At 40.9% G+C, this 20907-nt stretch overlaps 1 protein-coding gene across 2 annotated transcripts in view; it reads left to right on the forward strand.

Moving 5' to 3' along the window:
• Nucleotides 1-20907, forward strand: part of DCC (DCC netrin 1 receptor) — a 572411-nt gene that overhangs the window by 208329 nt on the left and 343175 nt on the right. For both annotated transcript variants that reach the window (XM_052778515.1, XM_052778516.1), the window contains exon 2: nucleotides 5616-5936. In XM_052778515.1, coding sequence (XP_052634475.1) covers nucleotides 5616-5936 — 321 coding nt within the window. The remainder of the gene's footprint in view (nucleotides 1-5615; nucleotides 5937-20907) is intronic.

Below are 20907 nucleotides of genomic sequence, written 5' to 3' on the forward strand. Positions count from 1 at the left end.
ATGCTTATTAGCCTGGCCATTAAGCTAATTTATGCAGGCTCTGTAGATGAAGGGGGGGGGAAATCCTCTGAGAAAATGTATACTCTGAGTGCCCATAAATACACTTCATTGTAATAGACTTAGTTCAGCTACAGTGCTCCGCTACCAAATTTCAGTTAGACTGGGGGGTATTTCTGTATTCACAGATTTCAAATGGTCTGTGTGCAAAAGTCTTATTTCTTAATGTTTATTTGAAAAAGAAGAAAGCTCCAGGGGTGGCCTGGTCAAATGCTTTTGCAACTGTGACATCTCTTCCCTCTCTATAATGGAAGCAACTGATGCAGAACATGAAGGAAAAAAACCCACCCTGGAAGATTACATTTCACAAAGCTGGAACAGAAAGTGGAGGATTCAAAGCAAGGGACTGATTAAGCAGCACATCAGAGATCATCTTTTAAATGTTAATTTCTTCTGCGGCCTGGAGGATGATAACCTTGAAGTTACTCTGATGCTACCTGTCAGGGCGAGAAGCCCATTAGTTTTATTCCTGTATCACAAAGCGGGTTATCACATAGGGTAATGCCTTGGTTGCTAAAGCAGCAAGGGACTAAGGATGGGGTCTTTTAGCTTCAAGTTTTCTTCTCCTTTGTTTGGCTAAAGGACCTGTGGGCTATTGGCAAGGGCCCTCTCCTTGACCTCGGAGCTTCAGATCTCCAAGCAGCGCTACGGGCTTGTTTGATGACACGGATGTGCTCGGAATAGCTGACACGGTAGCTTTGTGTAGGAGGTATTTAATCTTTACAATGCTTCCATTCAAGTTTGTGGTTAAGCCATAGATCTCATAAATTTGTGTTTGTAGTTTTTCTGTGCGCGCTGTAGTCAGAGGGAAGAGGGAGTGCTAAGGTGCCCTGGACCCATCGGTTTCAGCAGCCTCAGGTTTGCAGAACTCTTAATTTCCTTTGTTCGCTTAAATAGGAGAGTGCTGGACCCCAAATGACAGCTGTGTGAGCATGCACGCAAAAGGTGAATGTATTTACTGCAACAGATGAAGCAGCTGTAACAGCACTTCCCTCTCTTGTTCTGACTTTTAAAGCTTCTGAGAGGCAAAGAGTGTGGAAGCAAGTCCCAGGGAAGGCAGGGATGTCCTCGCTGTGACGCATGCGTTATAAGAAAGTGTTAACTGCTATGGGTGTAGGTTGGGTTTTGCAAACCAGACTGGGGAACATCAAACCAGGGCTCTGTAAATGTGAACGAGTGCATTCCCTACAACTTGGTGACTGTCAATCGCCGTGGCCTTTTTTAGTTGTTCAATATCTTGGAGCTGTAAGGGATTGCAAGTAAGTGCAGATGAAAAATTAAAGGCATTAGCAAAAATGCCAGATAAAGGAAGACCCCCATTCCTCCGAGAGCAAAACTTGGAAAAAGAAAACATGGGCAAATTTTATGGCAGGTTTTAGAAGAGCTCTTCATCTCTTCTCCTGCCTGGCTGCCTTATTTTTTCCTTCCCTCCTTGCCTTCCATTTCAGTTGAGCTATTGCAATAAGGATTAAATTGTAGGTTTATCATCTCTGTTTTAAAATAAGTCCCCTACCTGCTTATGAAAATGGCAAAGTAGCTTACAGTTGCAGCCGTTTCAGCTATGAGGTGCTTACTGTAATGCACAATGGCAAAGAAGTTGCCCAAGGACTAGGAGAGATATTAAAGAACTTTTTCATCATCTCCATATTTCCAGCTATTAAAAAGCTGTGCAATAGGTAGCTGGAGAGATGGCTGTCTGTCTGAGCTCCGCTTTGCAAGCCTGATATTCAGGCTGGAGATGGAAAAGCTGCTCCTGCCTCCTTGGTTGCAACTACTGGGGGGTTTCACCCTGGATTTCCACCACGCAGAGGTGGAGGCACTGAGTTTTGGAGGTAGCACTCCTGCTCTTGGAGAATATGGGAAGAGGAAGCGCAGTGCAGTGAGTGCCTTGGGAGGAAAGACCTCCATAAGCTGGAGCTTTGCTTTGTTTTGGTCTCGTTCTTAAAGCAAGGGGATTTTAGGCAGTAGGGACCCAAAGGATCTATAGGAGCAGCATACATATGGGCTGTTCTGCCCATTTCCTCAGCTGGCTTACCCTGGGGTAGCAGTAGCGTGGGTGGTGTTTGGCGTAGGCTTGAGCGTCTACTGAAATGCTGACATTTTTAAACAGGATAGATGCTATATAGGAGAACAGGGATCCAGGGAAATGCTTCTGAACTCTGACTTGGGCCTCAAAGTAAATGTACTGTTAAGAAAAGTTGCTGGAGAAATTGTGCTTACTTGTGTTTTCCACAATGTCTTAAGAATTTTCATAGGCTCAGTTTTGTTTCAGAGTGTGTGTATATATGTACACACATAAGTATGCACTGTCCTTAGGGAATACACAGTGAATACAGAAATCTTCACAAAGAAATTACATCCCCCTGCAAAGAACCCCCTGATAATAAGAAGTGGTAAGCAAGCATTTTTTTGAGGCAAACTGTGTTGAAGTAGGCTCCTAGAAATTGGGCTGTATCTTGTGGCTGTTTGTCCTCTACAGCAGAAATTGCCATCAGCCTGGTTAGAGCACATTTGATGTGCATTTCATAAGCTGTGCTGGCAGAGTTTGGTTTCTTGTTGCAGGCAAAGTTTAAACCTTTTCTTAATTTGATATGTGGATCTCTTGTTTCTTCAGGTGACAGTCCTTAGTTTTACACATATAGAAGGAAGGTGTGGAGGTCTGTTGTGGTCTGGTCTGATCAAGTCTGGGATTTGTCTCTCCCTTAATTTGACAAAGGCTGAGTTTGTTCATCCTGGGTTGTATTGTGAAATTACTTGATTTTTAATTTTTTTTTTTTTTTAGGTGCTGAAATAGGCCTCTGTATTAGGTGTAGTGTATTCCTTCTTATAACCTGGTCTAGAGGAATCAGGTTTAGTGTTTGCTGCTTGAGGTAGAAATTAGGGAAAAAAATTGTGCAAGTCAAGGGTGCAATAAGATGACATGTTATTGGGAAAGCTCTCCAGGCTGCCCTGACTTCAGATGTAACATTGCAGCTGGGCTTTCCAAACTAAGTTAGTAGTTCAAATAGGCAAATAGGTACTAATGGGATTTTCAAATACTTTTCTGCCTTTCTCCTTCAGCACCTACATACTACAAAAACGTGGCCATTAGATTCTTATCCTTCCAGGTAATGTCTTCTGAAAATAAACGGTCATTTTCTTCCGTTTTTAAGATGTCACCATGACTTCTATCTTCAGGAATAATATTTTCAAGAAGATTTGAATTTTCCTCACATTCAGAAAGCTTTTCAGGTTATTCAAGCTGTTAGGTTCCTTGTAGTAAAGCAATTTAAGTTAAATATGCCTTTTGCAAAGGATGTGAATAGCTGAAATTGCAACTGAACTGCAAGGGTAATTGCATGAAAGGAAAGTTAATCTTTGTTTAACTTCTGTAACTTCTGCATTTGCTGCACTGGAAGCTGTCATAACCCCATTTCTCCTGTAGAAGTGGATTATTTACTTGTGATAATAGCTACATAAAATCATTAACATGCTGTCATAAACAGCTGTGTTAAACTGTTATAGGTGTTGGTGACATACATAAATGTCCAACAAGAAGCCGTCATTTACAAACAGAACATAGTTGCCTTTGGGAGAGGGGAAAAGAACATGTGTTTTTAAAATAACTACTCTTTCATGCACTTTAAATATACCCCTATAACATTACCCATGTTCTCGGGCAGAAGTGCCCTGTGCCAATGTGCAGCTTTTAGTCCTAATTCTGATGTGCTTCCTGCAGTAACTGAGATCAGAGCATTAAGACAGATGAAAAAGAAATCAGGATTTGGCTACTCTTCTTGATGGTATTAGACAATATATTTTATTCTGAGGTCTTACGGTGCTATTGTTTTTGTGTCTGAAATACTCTTCGAGTTGAGTCTCCCAACTCTTGCTTTCTCCTTTGCTAAATTTTATTAATGTTTTGAAGCCACAACTTTTTTGTTTATATGCTTTGAAGGAAAATCTGGTACCTAGCTACTTCACTTAGCGTATGGGTGGAACTAAGTACTTGACAATAAAATTAATTTCTATAAAGAAAATGCCAAGTAGCTGTTTATGCATTATTATATGTATAGTCGTAGAAAGCTTTGGTTTGAGAGAGAAAATAGAAATAATTAATCTTTTTCATAGGACTAAAAGGTTTTTGAATCTTTTTATCATGTAAGTTTTTGTTTTCATTTGCTCTAATGAGGTAAAAGGACTCATTTGATGATGAAGAGGGAAAAAAAAAAGCTAGTTTTGCATTCATGTGCAACTGTTTCAAAACTCCATTCTCCATGCGCTGGAGCACAGAACAGTAGCACTATTGCTGGCATGGAGTTTGGTGGAGGCTGGGGAGCAACCTGTCTGTCTGGGAACCAGAGGGCTATGGCTAAACCTGGAAGCGCTCAGAGGTGCTGCCCCTGGGCAGGGTGGGATAGGCAAGCCCGTGATGTGGCAAACTGATTTTATTATGATGTAGTGGAAACTACTCTGATGCTTTCTCACTCAAGTATAGTCACTGAGACTTGGGGAGGCTCTGTTGTCTAAAAATACAAGTTGTATGTGCTTTGCCTCTTTATAAATTATTAGGAAATGCTTGATGCAATAGAGAAAAAGGACCACGTTAGGTTATTGAGTTGTGCCCTTTGGTGTAACTGCATCCACAGGTTCTCAAGCATTTTAATGACTTTTCTACTCTTTAGCAGACCTCATTGTAGCTCTGCTCTGAGAGCGTCTCTCTCTGCCTTTACGGTCTGTTTTATCTCCCAACTACACAAAGTGGATTGGTGTCCTGTTACCAAAGTGACGCATAAGAAGTTGGCCTCTGCGTTCTTGCAGATGGTGGAAATCTCGGGTCTTGAGTGCTGTGGCAGGGATGGCGTGCAGCTTGTAGGGTTGGCATTCTCAGCACCTCCCCTGCCCCTTCTCCATACAAAGGACACGCTCGCATGGTGTTTCTCTTGCTCAGTACTGGGGAGCAGTGGCTGGACTAGTTGGTAGTGAGGAGAACCGTTGTTCTGGTGAGGTGGAAGACGATCTACCAGGCTTAAGGTTTTGGCACTGTTTCTGATAGATGGTCAGATTGCAGACTTGCATGCTTTCCTCCCACTTGTTTGCTAACAGCAAACAAAGCGAGGCCCAGTGCTGTTTTTGTGCTTGTCACACTGAAATGCATCTCAGTGCATGTGGCCAGAGTAGGTCTTGTAAGCAATTAAATTCTCCAAATAAACGTCGAGGGGTATGGTGGTTTTATGCTAACCTCTGACTCAGGTGTATATAGTTGTACAGATTTTTAGCTTTGCTTCATCTCCATGTTTTACATACAAAGGATCTGTTTATCTACAAATATTGTTTTTGTAGCGATGGGACAAAAGTATAATTTCTGCTTGGGTTTTTTTTGTGCATGTTAATAATTTGCAGAGAAACATAGCTTAATCTCTTACAATGTTTGCCAGCCATATCTATGGTGCCTCTGGGGTTTGTATGCTACCTCCTTATATTGAGGATATTTCTGTATCTAATTGGAGGAAGAAATATACCATTAGAAATGTATAACCGATATTTACTCCTTTTCTTTTATGGTTTTGCTGTTTCAGGGTCACAGATTAAGACTTTTACATCGTTGAGGTTCTTGACTGAGCCTTCAGATGCTGTCACCATGCGTGGAAGCAATGTGCTGTTGAACTGCATAGCAGAATCAGACCAAGGAGCCCCAGTTATTAAATGGAAGAAAGATGCAGTCTTCTTAAACCTGGCAGTAGATGAAAGGCGGCAGCAGCTGGCCAATGGATCACTCTTGATACAAAACATAGTCCACTCCAGGCACCACAAGCCAGACGAAGGTCTCTACCAGTGTGAAGCATCTCTAGAAGGCATTGGAGCTATCATCAGTCGGACAGCTAAGGTCATGGTAGCAGGTAGGGAGAAATATTCCTACTGTTTGGATTGCTGGAAATATTCTTTGTGAGCAGCTGCTTTTTAAAAAAAAAAAAAAAGAAAGAAATGTACATAAAAGCACTTCAAGTGCTGCGGGTTTTCTTTTTTCCCCTCTTCAAAAGAAGTAAAGCTATATATGACACTTCTGCGACAGTAATTTATTTCTGACAAGGTATTATTCTTGTTTAAATATGTCTAATCACCTCTTTGTTGCTTTGAGTTATCTGCTGCATATTTATTGTCTTCAAAATAGATGAAACCTCTGAAGTTGGAAATTAACTGCTTTTCTGATGAATTGAAGATCACACAAAAAAATGCCAAACTTCTGTAGGGCACTGAATATACAAATTTTATGGTTTAGGAACTTTTTCATAGACAAGAATTCATTATGCAGCTTACTGGAATTGGCAGCCTCTTTGTATTTCCTTTAAAGCACTTGTGTTCCTTCTGCCTTATACCTACACAAGTTTGTTACCAGGCATCTGAGAACACTTATGGCTTCTCGTTGACTTTACAAATACCTTTGTGAAAGGTGTTTGTCTGAAGTTTTAAAGGGGTCTTCTGCCTCTTCATCAGTCTGTGGAAGGATGTAGCAAGTCCTCAATCATCTAATTATTGGGGAGAAAGATGTTTGGAAATCCTTCAAATAAAAGCTACAAAGGAACCCCAAATCGCTTAGTAACTGATACCAACTGGAATGTGCTAAAGTTCAGAATAATTTTCTTTGTGATCATTATTAAAGAATTTTGTCAGTTCGGAGGGGATGCTTTTTGTTTCTGCTCTTTGTGTGGATGGAGCTACTGTGTATTGCTGATCGCTGTGACTTAAACCTGTTAAAGAATGCCCTGGTTGCCTTGCCTTGGCAAGGGCCGAGCAGCCATCCACAGGTGCTAACTTGGTAACCTTGGGAAAAGAGGATAAAATACTCTTCTGTGCTGGGGAGAGGATTGACACTTATGGTCTTTAGTGCACAGGTGAGCTATGAGTTTGTTGAGGCGTGTTGGTTATGTGAAGGAGCAGCTTCTGTTTATGTTAAGGAAAAGTTAAAAGCCAGGTTGTGTTGAAGCTTTCAGTATTACCTGGCTGTGCTCACGCAGCCTGTCAGGGAGATGCACTTTTCTCCAGGTCTCCGGGCATCTAGTCTGTGAACTACCTAGTCTTGCTGTCCTGCCACATTTTGAACAACATGGGGGTGTAGAACAAAACTGAAGTTCAGTTCAGGTGCTCTACAACTCTTTGCCATCCTGTGTCTTCCTAACTCTCACTGGTTATACTGGGAGGGAGTCCAGGCAGCTGTCTTCTCAGCTGGACTCTCCAGTGTCCCTCATGAACTCAGTGCCTTTTCCAGTCTTATGGTCCCTTAAACCGAAGATCACTTCTCCTCCTCCAAACCCTTCTCTACCAGTTAGAAAGGTGTGTTTTCTCATGGTACCTGATTTAAAACAGGTAATAAGAGTCTCGGCTCTTTCCTAATCTACCTCTTCCCCACCACTTTTCTGTCTGAATCTCTGGTCATTTAACCTCACACCTTCAGCAGTGTACGTATCCCTGTGCTATGATTCCTACCCAAAGTGATGGAGAGCCCTCCAGATGTAAAGAAATTGTTCATTCTGTTATCAAGTCACCCTCAAAGGCAGCCTGCAGAGCCATGCTTTGCCAAGTAGGGCTTCTTGCCAGTTCAAGTTGTTATTTGGCCTTGATCTTGGTTGTTGGCAACCGCTAACTAATAAAATCACTCCAATTATTCTTTTTAAGCGAATGCACATATGTGAGTGTTCGCTGTTGTGCTTGCCCAGCTCTAATTTTGAGCTTTTCGTAGGAAGAACTGTGCTTTGCGTGGCAGGTCCTGGTCTCATATCCCTGCAGTGATGGTGACAAGTTTGGGGTGGGGGGGGCTTACGCTGTTCAAGAAGAATTTGGCTGAAGCTGCAAGAACTGATAAAGATTTTGTAACTGGAAGGACAGTGGAAAGGACAAGAGGCAATGTGCACAAACGGAAGTACCGGATATTTATTTAAACATAAGTATGTTTCCTATAAGGGTGATCACAGAGTGAGAAGGGTTGCCCAGGCATGCTGTGGAGTCTGCATCTTGGAGATACGCAAGACCCAGTTGCACACAAACCAGCCCAACCTGCTGGTAGCTGCCCCTGCTTTCTGCAGGGCACTGGACTTAGATGGTCTCTGTAGGGGCCTTCTGACCTTGGTGATTCTGATTTTTGGTGTGGTTTTTTTTTTTTCTCATTGTGTGAAAATGGTTCATATTTTAAGGCAGAACATCATGTGTATGGCATTTAAAATTGGCAACGAGTTCTTCAAGCAGAAGTGGTATTTTGCGCTCTGAAGGACATGTAATCCCGAGCGAGCAGAATTTTTGTGGTGGGTTGTTTTATTTTTTTGGTTTTGGGTTGTTTTGGTTTTTTTTTGAGGGAGTCACTGTGCAATGTTGGCAGAACATCATTGACTTAAGGCACTGGCAGATGGAAACATGACAGAGTAAGGGAGAGAGGGCAAGAGGAGAAATGAAGGTCTCGCACTCCAGTATGTTGTGTTAATCATTGCTTGGCAAAGCAAATAAACTTCCTACGTTCAGAAAAGCCTCCTTCTACAGAGATGAGGATTGGGATAGGATAGAGCTACGTTTAGTATTATAACACTTAAAAACTGAATCTTTCTGATCCCTTGTATATGATGTACAAGGTATCGCTGCTAAATAGACATTTTCGTGGACAGCCTGATGCTCTCGTCCAAAGGAGATGATGGTGGTATGTGTGACTGCACTGTCCTGATGAGTGGAAGATTGTGTTCATGTCAACGGTACATATCCTTGTTTCACTTAGTCTCCCATTTCTGTGCAAGATTTCATTCTTGCAGGATTCTAAAGGAAGGATCATGAGCTTCAATATTTCAGGCAGGTTTTAGGAAGAGATTCATTCACTGAATTACAATCTAATCTTGGGTAGTGTCACTTTTAAACTGTAGGTCTGTTCACAGCATTTTAAGTACTTACTGTGCTGTTTGGCAACATAGAATACATCAACATTTATGTCTTTGGAGGTTACAATTGCCAAACCACTGCTATGCATAAGGGGCATATATCTTTCTCGTAGTAAAGACTCTGAACGTGATTTCACCACACTTTTTAAAGCATTAACAGTCAATAAAGCAGTCACCGCTAAAAGGTAAAACTCTGCGTGGAACAGACTGCTCAGGGGTACTGAAAGTATATTGCCCTTTTAAAGCCCTTCCCCTTATACTTTCATGGCTTAAAGTGCTTTCAATAAAGAAAATGTAGCAAATGAAAACCGTTTTTAATCAGTCGAGAATTTTATGCATGAAGCCTGCCATGTATGGGAAAATACACTGTTTCTAAGAACTTCTCAAGGGTCCTTACGGCCCCGACGTGCTCCAGCTGTAAAAGTGTTCCAGGCTGAAATGGAAATGAGAGCACTGGAGAGAAACGAAGAGCTACTTCCTTCTCCAGCATCTTACTAAAACTCCCAATTTAACAGACTACTGATTATTGGTATTTCTAGTAATTGGTAGGATTTCGGATAGAAACCACACTACCTTGTCTTATGTCTCTATTTATAGACTGTTGCAGGATCAGTCCTTCAAAGGTTCTGGCTTTACTGTTAATCTGAAATGTTGGTCTTTCAGAAGATGATAGGAAGTGGAATCCAAGGTCGCTTTATAGGGAAATTCCTGCACTTCAATATCCAGCTCCTTGGTGAAGACAAACTCTTTGACGTGATAAGAGAGGAATTTTTTTGTGTGGTTGTGATGATTTACAACTAGAAAACTGAAATACTGAAAACTACTTACTTTTTCTTAAAACAAACAAACAAACAAAACCCCAAAACACCCCCAAAAAACAAAAACAAAAAAACCACACCAAAAATCCCAAACAAACCAACTCCAAACAACAACCAGACAATGGATAAGTTACATCCCACCCATAGATCCATTTAGACCAATGCCCTAGCTTTGGTAATCACCAGTAGTAGATGTCTGGAGACTATAGGACCAGTGTATATCCATATAGTTCACCTGAATACTCTATCAGTTGTCAACGTGGGCTGCGTGTCAGTAAATTCTTGAGTCATGAGTGTAGCATTCGGACGTTTAAGTGCCTTTTATTTTTTTTTTTTCTTCAATAAATTTGTCTTCCTTAAGCACTTAATTCCTTGCATGCGTATATTGCCACTGATTCAGTCCTGGCTGAAATCAGAGGTTATTTTGGAGGATGGAGGGGAAAAAACCCAAACCACAACAAACTACCGCCTAGAAGAATAGTTAAGACATGCTTTGTCAAAGAAGTTGAAAATATTTCCTATCTGATGAAGTCAGTGGAAAAGTGCAGCTGGCTAGTGTTGCCCTTTGAGATCCTGAAAGGCTTAATTTTGTGAAAAAGTTTTAATGCAGGGTTATGGTAAGTGTCACAAGATGGCACCTTATTTACAGTCTCACTGGACTTCTCTTTTACTGTGGAAGGAACTTTCTGGTTGTTGTGAAGGTTAATATCCAGGGAAGAAAGAGAGGAATTTTCAAACCACTGTTGTGACCACGTTTATTCTGGGACTAAACTGTATGCGTTGAGCAAGTACCATGGAACAAATAAAAAACATTTGTCACATTTCTCCTTCAGCTGTAAGTCAGCCCATATGTTCCCATAAACCTGTCAGCCAAGCAACAACTTATTTCTTCAAGAGCTTTAAATGATTTAAAAATAGTTTTAAATGGCGTTTGACACCAGTGTGTCCCTCAGCTTTGAACAGGAGGCGGCTGCTCATGCCGCAGTGTTTTATCAGGTTGCTTCATCAGTATTAGAAAAATTAAAAAATAATCCGGGGAGCATTTTATAATTGTGCTGGTAAGAATCAAAACTTTGCGGTGTACTTGTCTAGACAGAACACCAGCAGATTGCAAAGAGACAAGGTAACTGGACTTCAGAATTACAGCCCTGTATTTATGGTGATCACACCTTGTGCAGTATCGCTGCATCTGTGACAGCACTGCCAGACTTCAAGTACCAGAAGACTAGTTGCTAGGACAGCTGTTGAACCCAAGGTTAAAATCTTGCAGGTGTGAAGAAATTTTAATCTTCACTTAGTGTTACAGCTTCATTGTTTTCCTAAATTATTTTTCAAATATTGTAAATCCACTGATAATTCTAAAAGATCTATTTCAGTGCACGCAGAACAGTGAAGAAATTACGAACTATAATATTAGATACTATTGCCTAGCAGTATTTTGGGATTTTAATGAACTCAGGATGAAAATGAATCATTCAGAGCAACCTAAGGAGGTATCACTTTTAAGAGATAAATGCAGGAAACCTGCTAAACTAAAATTTAGGAAATACTGTATTGGACAGAGTAAACAAGACATGGTCTGAAGTGGTGCATATTTCATTCCCTGGATCTATGACAGTCACTTTCTTTTTTTATAAAGGAGAAAAAATTGCTTTCAGAAATTAATCGTTTGGGAGGTATAACTTGATTTATAATGACTAAAATAAGCCAATATTGACTTAATCATTTTTTTTATTCCTACCTTTTTTTGATTCCTAATCACAGGAGATTTTAGAGTAATGTGAATTTATAAACCATAATAAAAGTAGTGAACAAATCTAAAACAAACTCCACATGCTTCCCAAACTAATTTTGGAGCTTCAAAAATTGATTTTCTTCATAAATGGCAAAATAAAAAAAAAGGCAAGTCTTAATAACTCTGTAGAACAGACATGATAGCTGGAGAACTTAGATTACAAGTATCACCCCTTGACAGTGAATTTGGCAAAATAGATGGACGCTTGTGAACTTCTGGTCAACAGGTTTTTCTAACATGCCTTTTTATATTTGTATTTTATATGAATACATACAGCACATACCGTGTGTACTGGTGCATAGGGCACCTCTTGGGACTCTCTCAGGAATTGGTTAAGTCCAGTGTTTAAGGACTAGCTAGCCAGTTCAGATTTTTTTTTTTCCTCTTTTTTGTTACATGCCATAATAATATATGCCTGTGGGACTGCTTTTTACATCACTTGATGACCTATAGTGCTTAATAGTCTTTTTGCTTAATGGAACGGATGATTTCCGAGTGCTCGCTCTATGCTACCACTACTTAATGTTCCTTTGTTGTATTTGTAAGATCCTCGTGCACAAACGTATACCCTATCATGCCATTAAAGCTCATTAGTACATTTGTATTTAAAACCAGATCTGAAATGTGAAAGGAAATATCAGGAAATCAGGTAAATATTTGACTCTCTGCATGTCACTCTGTTTCGGTCCCAATATTTTTCCACTGTCTTGTGCATAAGATGCACCTACTTTTCTCTGATGTAAATGGGGGTGTGGGGAGATAAGCAACCAAAAAACCCCAAACGAAATGTCCACAATATCTAGTAAGGTAGTTGTCCTTTTGATATGATAGCTGATTTTTTTTTTTTAAATGGTAATTTTCAATGTTTTTCTGTTCTGTATGACCACTCTTGTGCGACAGGCTGTGAGTTACACCTTTAATTCCTCTATGTGTTTGTCCCACCTTTAATCTTATGATCTTATAGAAGTTAAGTGGCTCCTCTAGGTGCCTTGTATACGGAGCTGCTGCAGGTCGCTCTACTTTTCCCTGGTGAACTGTGATGGGATCTCTCATTGCAGGACATGAGCTGTAGGTGATGGTTTTACTTCCTCAGGAGTAACTCTCACCTATGGAAGAAGGGAAGATATTCCTGCCTGTGTTGCTTCAATCCTTGATTGACCATTGAATATCGAAACACTTTGATCTCAAATATCCACTGCAGTGAAAATTTGGGAATAAGTAACTGGCTCCTTTTGGTGACTGGCTGTTCTTCATAATCACAGTTACCACTAGGCACTAAGTGGCTTTTGAGAGAATTCGCAGCTTTTCATGATGCAGATCTACTGGCTTCTAGCGCCAGGGGAATGTGGCAGCCAGCTTCTGCCCTGTCACTTAAAATACCAAATTCTTCATTCTGAACAGGTAGAAGGAATAAAGAAGCTTTGGAGTATTTGGAGCCAGTCATCAAAGCCTGTTGGGTAAAGAATAAGATAGAAAGTGGGCCCAGAAGGCAAGAAGTAGAGAAGGCTGAGCATTATGTTGGCTGTTATTTGGGTATTATTTAGGTACAGTACAGTCTAGATACAGTACAACTAATCAGATATTTTGCTTAACCTTCACTTTAAACATGCTACTTAAATATTTAAAGATAACAAAAATCTTACAGTTACTTAGGTATTTTATTTTGCTATAAATAATTATTAGAAGTCTCTTCAAATGTGCTAAGAATCCAGTGACTTAGGGGTCCCTTGGAGATGAGGGCAAAGAGAAGCTCATCTGTGGCAGCCCCTATGGTGTTCAATTAACATGCAGTTCTGGCTTTCATTTATTTCTCTATTCCAACTCTCTGTACATCCTCCCTACTCTTCATTTGTTTTCCTGGGTGTTTTTTTTTTTGTTTTGTTTCCACAGAACATCAACCTTTCTAATGCTGTACCTTTCCATTAAGCAGACTGACCTGATCCCCACCAGTGTGAACTGGGAACAGCTGCACCATAATGTTCCACTGGTTTTAAAATAGCGAGTAAAGAAGTAGACCACGTCTGAAGATACATGTCTTTGCTAATATTTGTACTTACGTTTAAGTACCTGAACACCAACACAATCATTAGCATAAACACTTTTATCAGCTTTTAATTTTACTTTTGTTGCTGACTTTAAAATTACTGTAGTGAGTGACTTGGGAGCAGCAGACTCCCAAGGACCGCTCCAGCCACATATCTCTTGACACGTATCCATGTGTGTCGCTCTTGGGTGCGCTTTCTGTCAAGAGGAGGAATAATTAACTCTATATTTAACACAATAAAAAGCTATCTGTTCATCTGCGTTGATGCTGCAAGTCCTCTGGGATCCCTGAGGCAGTGGGTGGAGGCATACCCGGGCGCTGGTTCCCGTTCTGTCACTCCAGCAAAGGTGCTTCTGGATTCGTAACCATCAAGGCTTTGCTCTGCGTTCTCCTCTCCTCCCCTCCGAGACCGAGCAGAGACTCAGTACTAGGTAACAGGTGCTTTGAGCCAAACTTACTATTTCATGTGCTTACTTTCCACTTTTAGGAGAGCAAAGGGTATTCAGCAAGGTTGCGTCGGTGCAAGTGAAACACCATGTTTTGTGCTGATTTGCCTCTCCAGGTGCTTAGCGTGCTATCTTTGGTTGGCTCGGGCAGTTCTTCCCCATGAGCTGTGCCGCTGGGATGTTGCGTAGCCAGGGATTAGGGCTCTGCTGGGAAGGTGTCACCAAGGAGATGGCTGGACATCCACAGTGCTGTTACTTCTGCAAGCTTAAATTGTAACTGCATGTTTTTTGTGTCTGTCTGTATGCTGCAGTCCTCCTTGAACACCCTCCTTTGCAGTAAGACATATGAATGCTGAGACCACGCTGAAGCAAGCGCTCTGAAATGGTATTTCTTCTGTTGCATAGTATTGTCTCGTTGCCTCACCTTGCTCTCTTGCCTGCCACCCATCTCTGTCGTTTAACTTTTACAATCGAAGCAGGAGGTATCTTTAGACAGAAGTAAGTTTTTTTATTCCATATTGTATATGGCTTCTTCCAAGACCGAGGCTGTTGTTCAGTCCTCCTGTTTGGTGTTCTTGGTGTCTCTTGATTGCACGGTGTGGATGTGCCTTTATTCCTGCTGGCTGCTCTTCCGCAAGGTTCTGCGGTACAGGCAGCGAATGGAAAAAAAGAGCTGACGGCAGCAGCCCTGTGAGGGGATTGCCTGCCTTTTTTGCAATCCCATGTGTTCATATTTGTAATGGCAGGATTGCTGGTACTTAGGACAGCTAAATAGCTAGGATAAAATGGGACCTTTGTAATTTTTTTTAAATGGGCATCAGTAAGCGAGAAATTGTTTTGCTCATAAAAATGGAAGTCTGAAAATCAGTAGCTAAAAGTTACGAAATTTCACGTCAACACACTGCTTTTTTTTCTTCATTTTCAATTTAATGACTTTGTCAACCTGTAGGAGAGCAACGTTCTAGAGTAATAAAGTGTTTGAGAACTGCATTTCTGTGCAATGCTCCTTTTTATTTGGGTGCAGCGTGACAACAGAAACACTGTCTTTTCTGCACTGTATTCCCTTCTACGATCGGGCTGTTGAGAAATGCTCAGCAGGAATGCATGCCACCGCAATTCCTGCTCTTCCTATCCTTGTGCTGCATAGAAATGTGGCTTTAATTAGCAAATTTCATTTAGGAAAAAGGTTTTGCTTTTGTTTTTTACTGCCTGGCAGAGATTTACTTAGACTGAACTTGAGGAGATTGGATTGAAAAAGGAGCAGCCTTGGTTAGTGAGGGCATGCAGTTCAGTGAATTAAAATAATGGGGTGTAATAGATCATAGGCACTGGAGATGGCCATCAGCCTGTAGATCATCTGGCCAGTTTACCTTCCAGGAGAGGGCTGTTCCTGCACCATGTTTGCTTATCGTCTGTCTGCTCTGGTTTTACAAGCCCTAAGTGATAAGATTCTTACGGCCTCCCTTGGCACTGTGTCCTACTGCCTAATAGATCTGTCAGGATGTTTTTCTGGAAATTAAACCTCAGTTTTCTTGGTGTCATCACTTTGTCCTTTATTGCGGAGGACAAAGGTGCTGTTGGGGTATAATCTTCTAAGCCTGAAAACAAATGCTTGACTTGTAGGTTCTTTTGGGGTATAAACTAACTTTTGGGTTGTTTTGGGTTTTTTTTTCGTGATATAAAGGTACCTTTCAAATTGCTCGTGTTCCTGGGGCTGCTGTGACAGAACAGGTAATAACTGATGCAGTAATTTTAGAGAGAAAGCAAGCCTTTGTGATTCTCACCTTCCCAGGCCCTGTCGCTTGTCTGAGACTTGCCAAAAACCTTTTTGCTGCTTTTTTTGGTGTCTCCTCTTCTCCCTCAGTCCATCTCCTGGTGGCAGTCATCCGAGCGACGAAGGACCTACCTGCGTTTAGTTCCTGGTGCTGTCAGCTTCAATTTCAGTCTTTTGGAGGTAGTTTTCATTTAGGAGCATTTCTTCTCCCTTTCCCTGGCCGAGGCCGGTCTCCTGCTCTTGGCCGGCAGCTGGCAGGGCAGGCTGTGCTGCTGCTGGGTCTGAGCCAGGCAGCGGTGCTCAGACTTACCGCGCTGCTCTTCATGCCTCTGGCCTGCCTTGCCTCCAATTATATAACCTGGTCTTGCTAGTTTTTAGGCAAAAAGGATTTTTTTTTTTTTTATATTAAAAATTATTGTTTAAAATTTCTCTTCTTTACAGTCCTTTTTTTGTTGTTGTTCTCTGGAAGTAGCAATGCTTGTACTTGAATTTGCAGGGGTCAGAGTCCTCCTCCTGTGTTTTCTATGAGCCTTTCTTGGTGTGAGATACAAGTGCTTCAGATGTATTTGTCAGCCTATTGCTACAGCGTATTTTGCAGAAACAGAAATAATGCTATTGGAAACAATAATAATAAATAAAAATAAAGAGATTTAAAAAAAAAAATGAAATGAAGGGAAGCTTGCTTCTATTTAGACGCTGACATTTGAATCTGCTGCCCTGAAATTCCTGCTCAGCTGCTGCCTGACCACGGAGGCAATTAAAGCCCAAAGTTACAGTAGTTCTGACCTCCGTGTTTCCTCGGTGTCTGGTTGCTCCATCCTGTGCATGTCTGCTCAGCCCTGACAGCACGCAGGAGCTGGGTGCCTCTTGTTTCTCAGGTCTGTGGGAAAGGAGACCTTCATCTGCTTTTCTTCCCTTGACGCTTATTGCAAGGCGGGTAGTCCCAGCGTGCCTTGTCCGTGCAGGCAGGATCAGGCTGTCTGTGGGAGAAGTGATGGATACCGAAAGCTGGAGGAGCTGCCTTTGCCCTTCTGTGCAGTGCTCCAGGTATTATAGCACTCAGAACGACAGTGGAGCGATCAACAGCCTTATTCAGCCTGATTTTGTTTCAGTACACTGGCAGATTTTCTGATGTCCAACCTACATCTTCTCTAATATTAAGGAATCTGATCTAATCTTTCTATTTATGACCAAGACCAACAGAGGGATCATCATTTCTTTAATTGCAACCGAACACATTAAAATCTGTTGAACCTCTTGCTCAGACCCCTCATCCTTACTCTTATTTTTTTCTGGACTGAAGAAACCTGATTTAAACTGACATATATCACTTTCCCCAATATCTTACTGGTTTTGTTGCTTAGTTGAATGTCCAGATTATATGCGCTTATCCAACAGCAGCATCATTAGTGCCTTATGGCACAAGGTAGCAGGAAAGAAACGAAGGATACTTGTATATACTTTAAAAATACATGTTATGGGAAGGTTCTTGAAACTGTGCTTCCAGGTGATGTGTAATGCAGTTGTTGTCTACATTTTAACCCTTGTAACTATCTTGCATGCATGTCTAATATAGAACACACAATCAGAACTTTTTCCCTGAGAAAAGCCTAGAGTGTAAAGCCAGTAAAAATGGATAATTTTATAGCTGTATTTATCTTATAAGATTATAGAAGAACAAAGAGCTAGTTCTTTGGAAAAGCTTTGGCTACGTTTGCTGAAATGTGCTATTTTCTTAACCATGAGCAGTTCAGTGTAATTTGATACTTATATTTCAAGCTTGGTGTCAGTAGTTTGGGGTACTTGGATATAATATCTGGAGTTCACAGTGAACCTAGACTTCAATTGCTCACCCTGCATATCCTGAACATTAGGGACCTGACTCTCAGAATAGCATTTATAATGATGAATTGGATCCTAAGTGTCATTTACAGTGAATGGGGAGAATTAAATGCCAAAGAGTGAGATTTGTAGGAGCTGGTGTGCTGAATGCCAGCGTCCACTGAGGAGGAATGTGTCTGCAGTCTCATCTCCTTCCTTTTCTGGGCTCCAGAGCTGGAAACTGCCTTCTGTACTTAAAATAGCATGCTCTTGGGCACAGGTGGAATGATTGTTCTTGTTATTGCATCATTGGAGGAAGAAGTAGCCATGTTCATTTTGTTGAAGTTCTTGCAAATGAAGTGGGAGACTTGAGTTTCAGACCCATTTTGGTGGAGGGGTGTGAACTCACTGCACCCATTCTCCCAGAGAATATTTCTGTTCTCCTTCCTCTGAAACTGTAACACAGTCCAGCCAAAAATGCTAGTTTGCAAGAGCTTAGGCTGGGGCCCATTTTTACATGTTTGTAATGAAAGCGACTGTAGAGCATGTTGGAGTCCGTCAGACAGTTCCTTGTGTGTGTGGAAAACTGGATGGTTCTGTGAATTTTGGTTATCTGAAGGAGCATAAACTTATAAGTGTTCAGAGAGCTGGGTCAGCCAGAGCAGAAAAGCTTTGGGATATACTCAGCAGTATCATTTTAGGTACTAAAGTACATTTTCTGGTGACAACTTAGTCGTTTATACCACTTCATTTGCTTAAGTGGGTCCTGCAGAGTGTTTTTGGCTCACGCTCTTTCTAGTTTAGCTGACCAAGTTCTGAGTAAGCGTATTCTTTAGATGTCTAAGTGCTATTTTGCCTGCGGTATTCTTCTGATCCCTGTTTTGGATGAGTGTGCAATGCGTTTCAGGATAAATACAAATGCGGCAGATTTTAAAATGTCTCTCCGTGTGATTTGTTTGCTTTATGCTGACATCTATACTGGTAAAACTGCAGCAATTGCTCATGAAAAGTGAACATGAAACATTGAACAAACATGATCAGATGGAGGTGGGGGGGAATTCAAAAGTGGCAAGGCTTTCTGGGTAGCTCGTGCTTTGCATCTTTTTTCAATAGGTCTTCCCCTATTTCTTGATTTTACTTTTGTCCCTAATAAAAGTAATGAAGATGTAGTCACCTTCAGGGATTGCTTTAGGTTAATTTAATTTTCTGACTTGGAACAATCTTGTGACCACCTTGCATGCTCTCTTGTTTCCAATTTAACCTTTCTAATGGTTTCTTGACCTTGCTTACTTGAAATCTATACACGTTTCTGAAGCGATGTTTAATAAGAGGAGAGAAGCTGTTTACAACCATCTCATTTGTCCTTGATGACCTCTGTTGGGCAAATGAGAAATAGGTCAATTGTGATGCCACCGTGTCACTAGAGGGGAGAGGGATTTAAATTAGCTGGGTCAATCTTCAAGTTCCATAAAACACATCATCCAGGCAATTTCATTAAAAGGGGTCAGGTTTCTCTACCCTAGTTGGTGCCCATGTCCGACCAAGAGAAGTAGTTGATGTATGCGCTAGTTTGGGACTTGATTGACGTGCAGCGGTACAGAAATGTGGGTTTCCAAATTTCTCTGCATGATTTCTCTGATTGATGTAGGGTGATTATGGGTATACAAGCTAAAACATATTATTCTTAAACTTTCTTATTCCATATTTACCAGCAGATGATACAATCCAGTACTGACAGGGAATTGAAGGGATGACATATAGGTCTCTTCTATCTCTAATCTCAGATTCTATGCAAACCTTTAGAATGTAAATTGGAAGCATGCTTTATATTCGTAAATGCAAAAATACTCTTGAAAAGCTTTCACTTTGAAAAGATTATAATGATTAGCACTTATTATGCTGTTGTTTTCATGCAAAAAAGAAAATCCTGCCCAGATTTTACTCAAATTGAACTTTTGTGCCTTGCATAATAGCCCTGCTTTAATTTGAATAAGATTCAGAATAAAGTGGCCAGATAGGAAGTTAAACACTATAGAGAGAGAAATCCTAATTTAAGCTGCTAAATGCATGTGTTTTAATACACAGACAAAAATGAGGATGTTTACAAGTAAGTGGTATCACAAAGGGCACACCAAAAAGTCTGGGGAAGAAAAAGCAATTTAGTGGAGAGCAAGATGTTAAGTTTCTTAATTTTCTCTACAGCAATAAAATCTGGTGAAACGAGGTGAGTGATTGCATTCATTTTATTACAGTGGTTCCCACTAGTGTAGCTGTAGCTGAGAGTCTGTCAGCGTTTCCATTATAAACTCTATTTTCATGGGTTTGTAATTCAGTCCTAAAAGCTCACCTGGGCTGGTGTCTTGCATCCAAGATCTTAAGTCAGAAATTAATCTTTCACGCATTTAGAAAATAACGTGTTTGGCTAGATCTAAATTAACTAGGGATTGTAAAACGGACATCGCCTCTCTTCCTTAGTGCTACGCTTGCGATCTTGCAGAAAACTTTGAACGCATCATTTTTGAGTCATTTTTTTGTTGTTAGTGACTACGGTTACCAGTCAGATCTTACAGAAGAAAAATCAAGGGAGAGAATCATGCCTCAGGTTATAGAGTAAGTAATGAAATCAAAAGTGGAGCAGGGATGTTTCAGTTTCAGCCTGGTTTGTTTTTCTCACTTTATTTCCCTCTAGCTCATTTAAAGCCAACCAGACACCTTTATATTACCCTGCGCTTTGTAATGCAGTTTTACCTGTTGAGGGGTGTGAATGGAGCGACTCCAGCTTCGGGGCTGGACAAGGAATTATTGAGGTTTAGTCTCTGCTCAAGCAGAGAAAAATTAAGTGGTCGAGGTCTAAAAGGATTCTGACCCAAAATGTTCAGTAGCTTGGGGTGGGGGGCAGTGACTTGGAAGGCCAGGCCAGGTGAAATCGAGTTCTCGGAGGGTAAGACCTGTCGTGCACTTGAAGGTATTAAGGACACGGACTTGTTGAGTAAAGGAAAGTAATTGCAACTTTCAGTCTGCTCTCTAGCAAGATCTACCTAATGGATTTGATCTGGGTTTCTGAACTGAATTGTGGAAGACAGAATATTTTAGCTATTTTTGGGAGGCGGAGTAGGGACATAAGTTGTTTGCTTAACTCTTTCTTTTGCCTACCTTTATCCAGATAGCGTGCATAAGCAGAGTCCTTAAATTAATGAATGGAAGGTGCGTGCCCTACCACATTTTTAGATATTTGGACAGTAAACGCTTGAAGTCTTT

This window comes from Harpia harpyja, chromosome Z (genome assembly GCF_026419915.1).
Source record: "Harpia harpyja isolate bHarHar1 chromosome Z, bHarHar1 primary haplotype, whole genome shotgun sequence".
NCBI lineage: Eukaryota > Metazoa > Chordata > Aves > Accipitriformes > Accipitridae > Harpia > Harpia harpyja.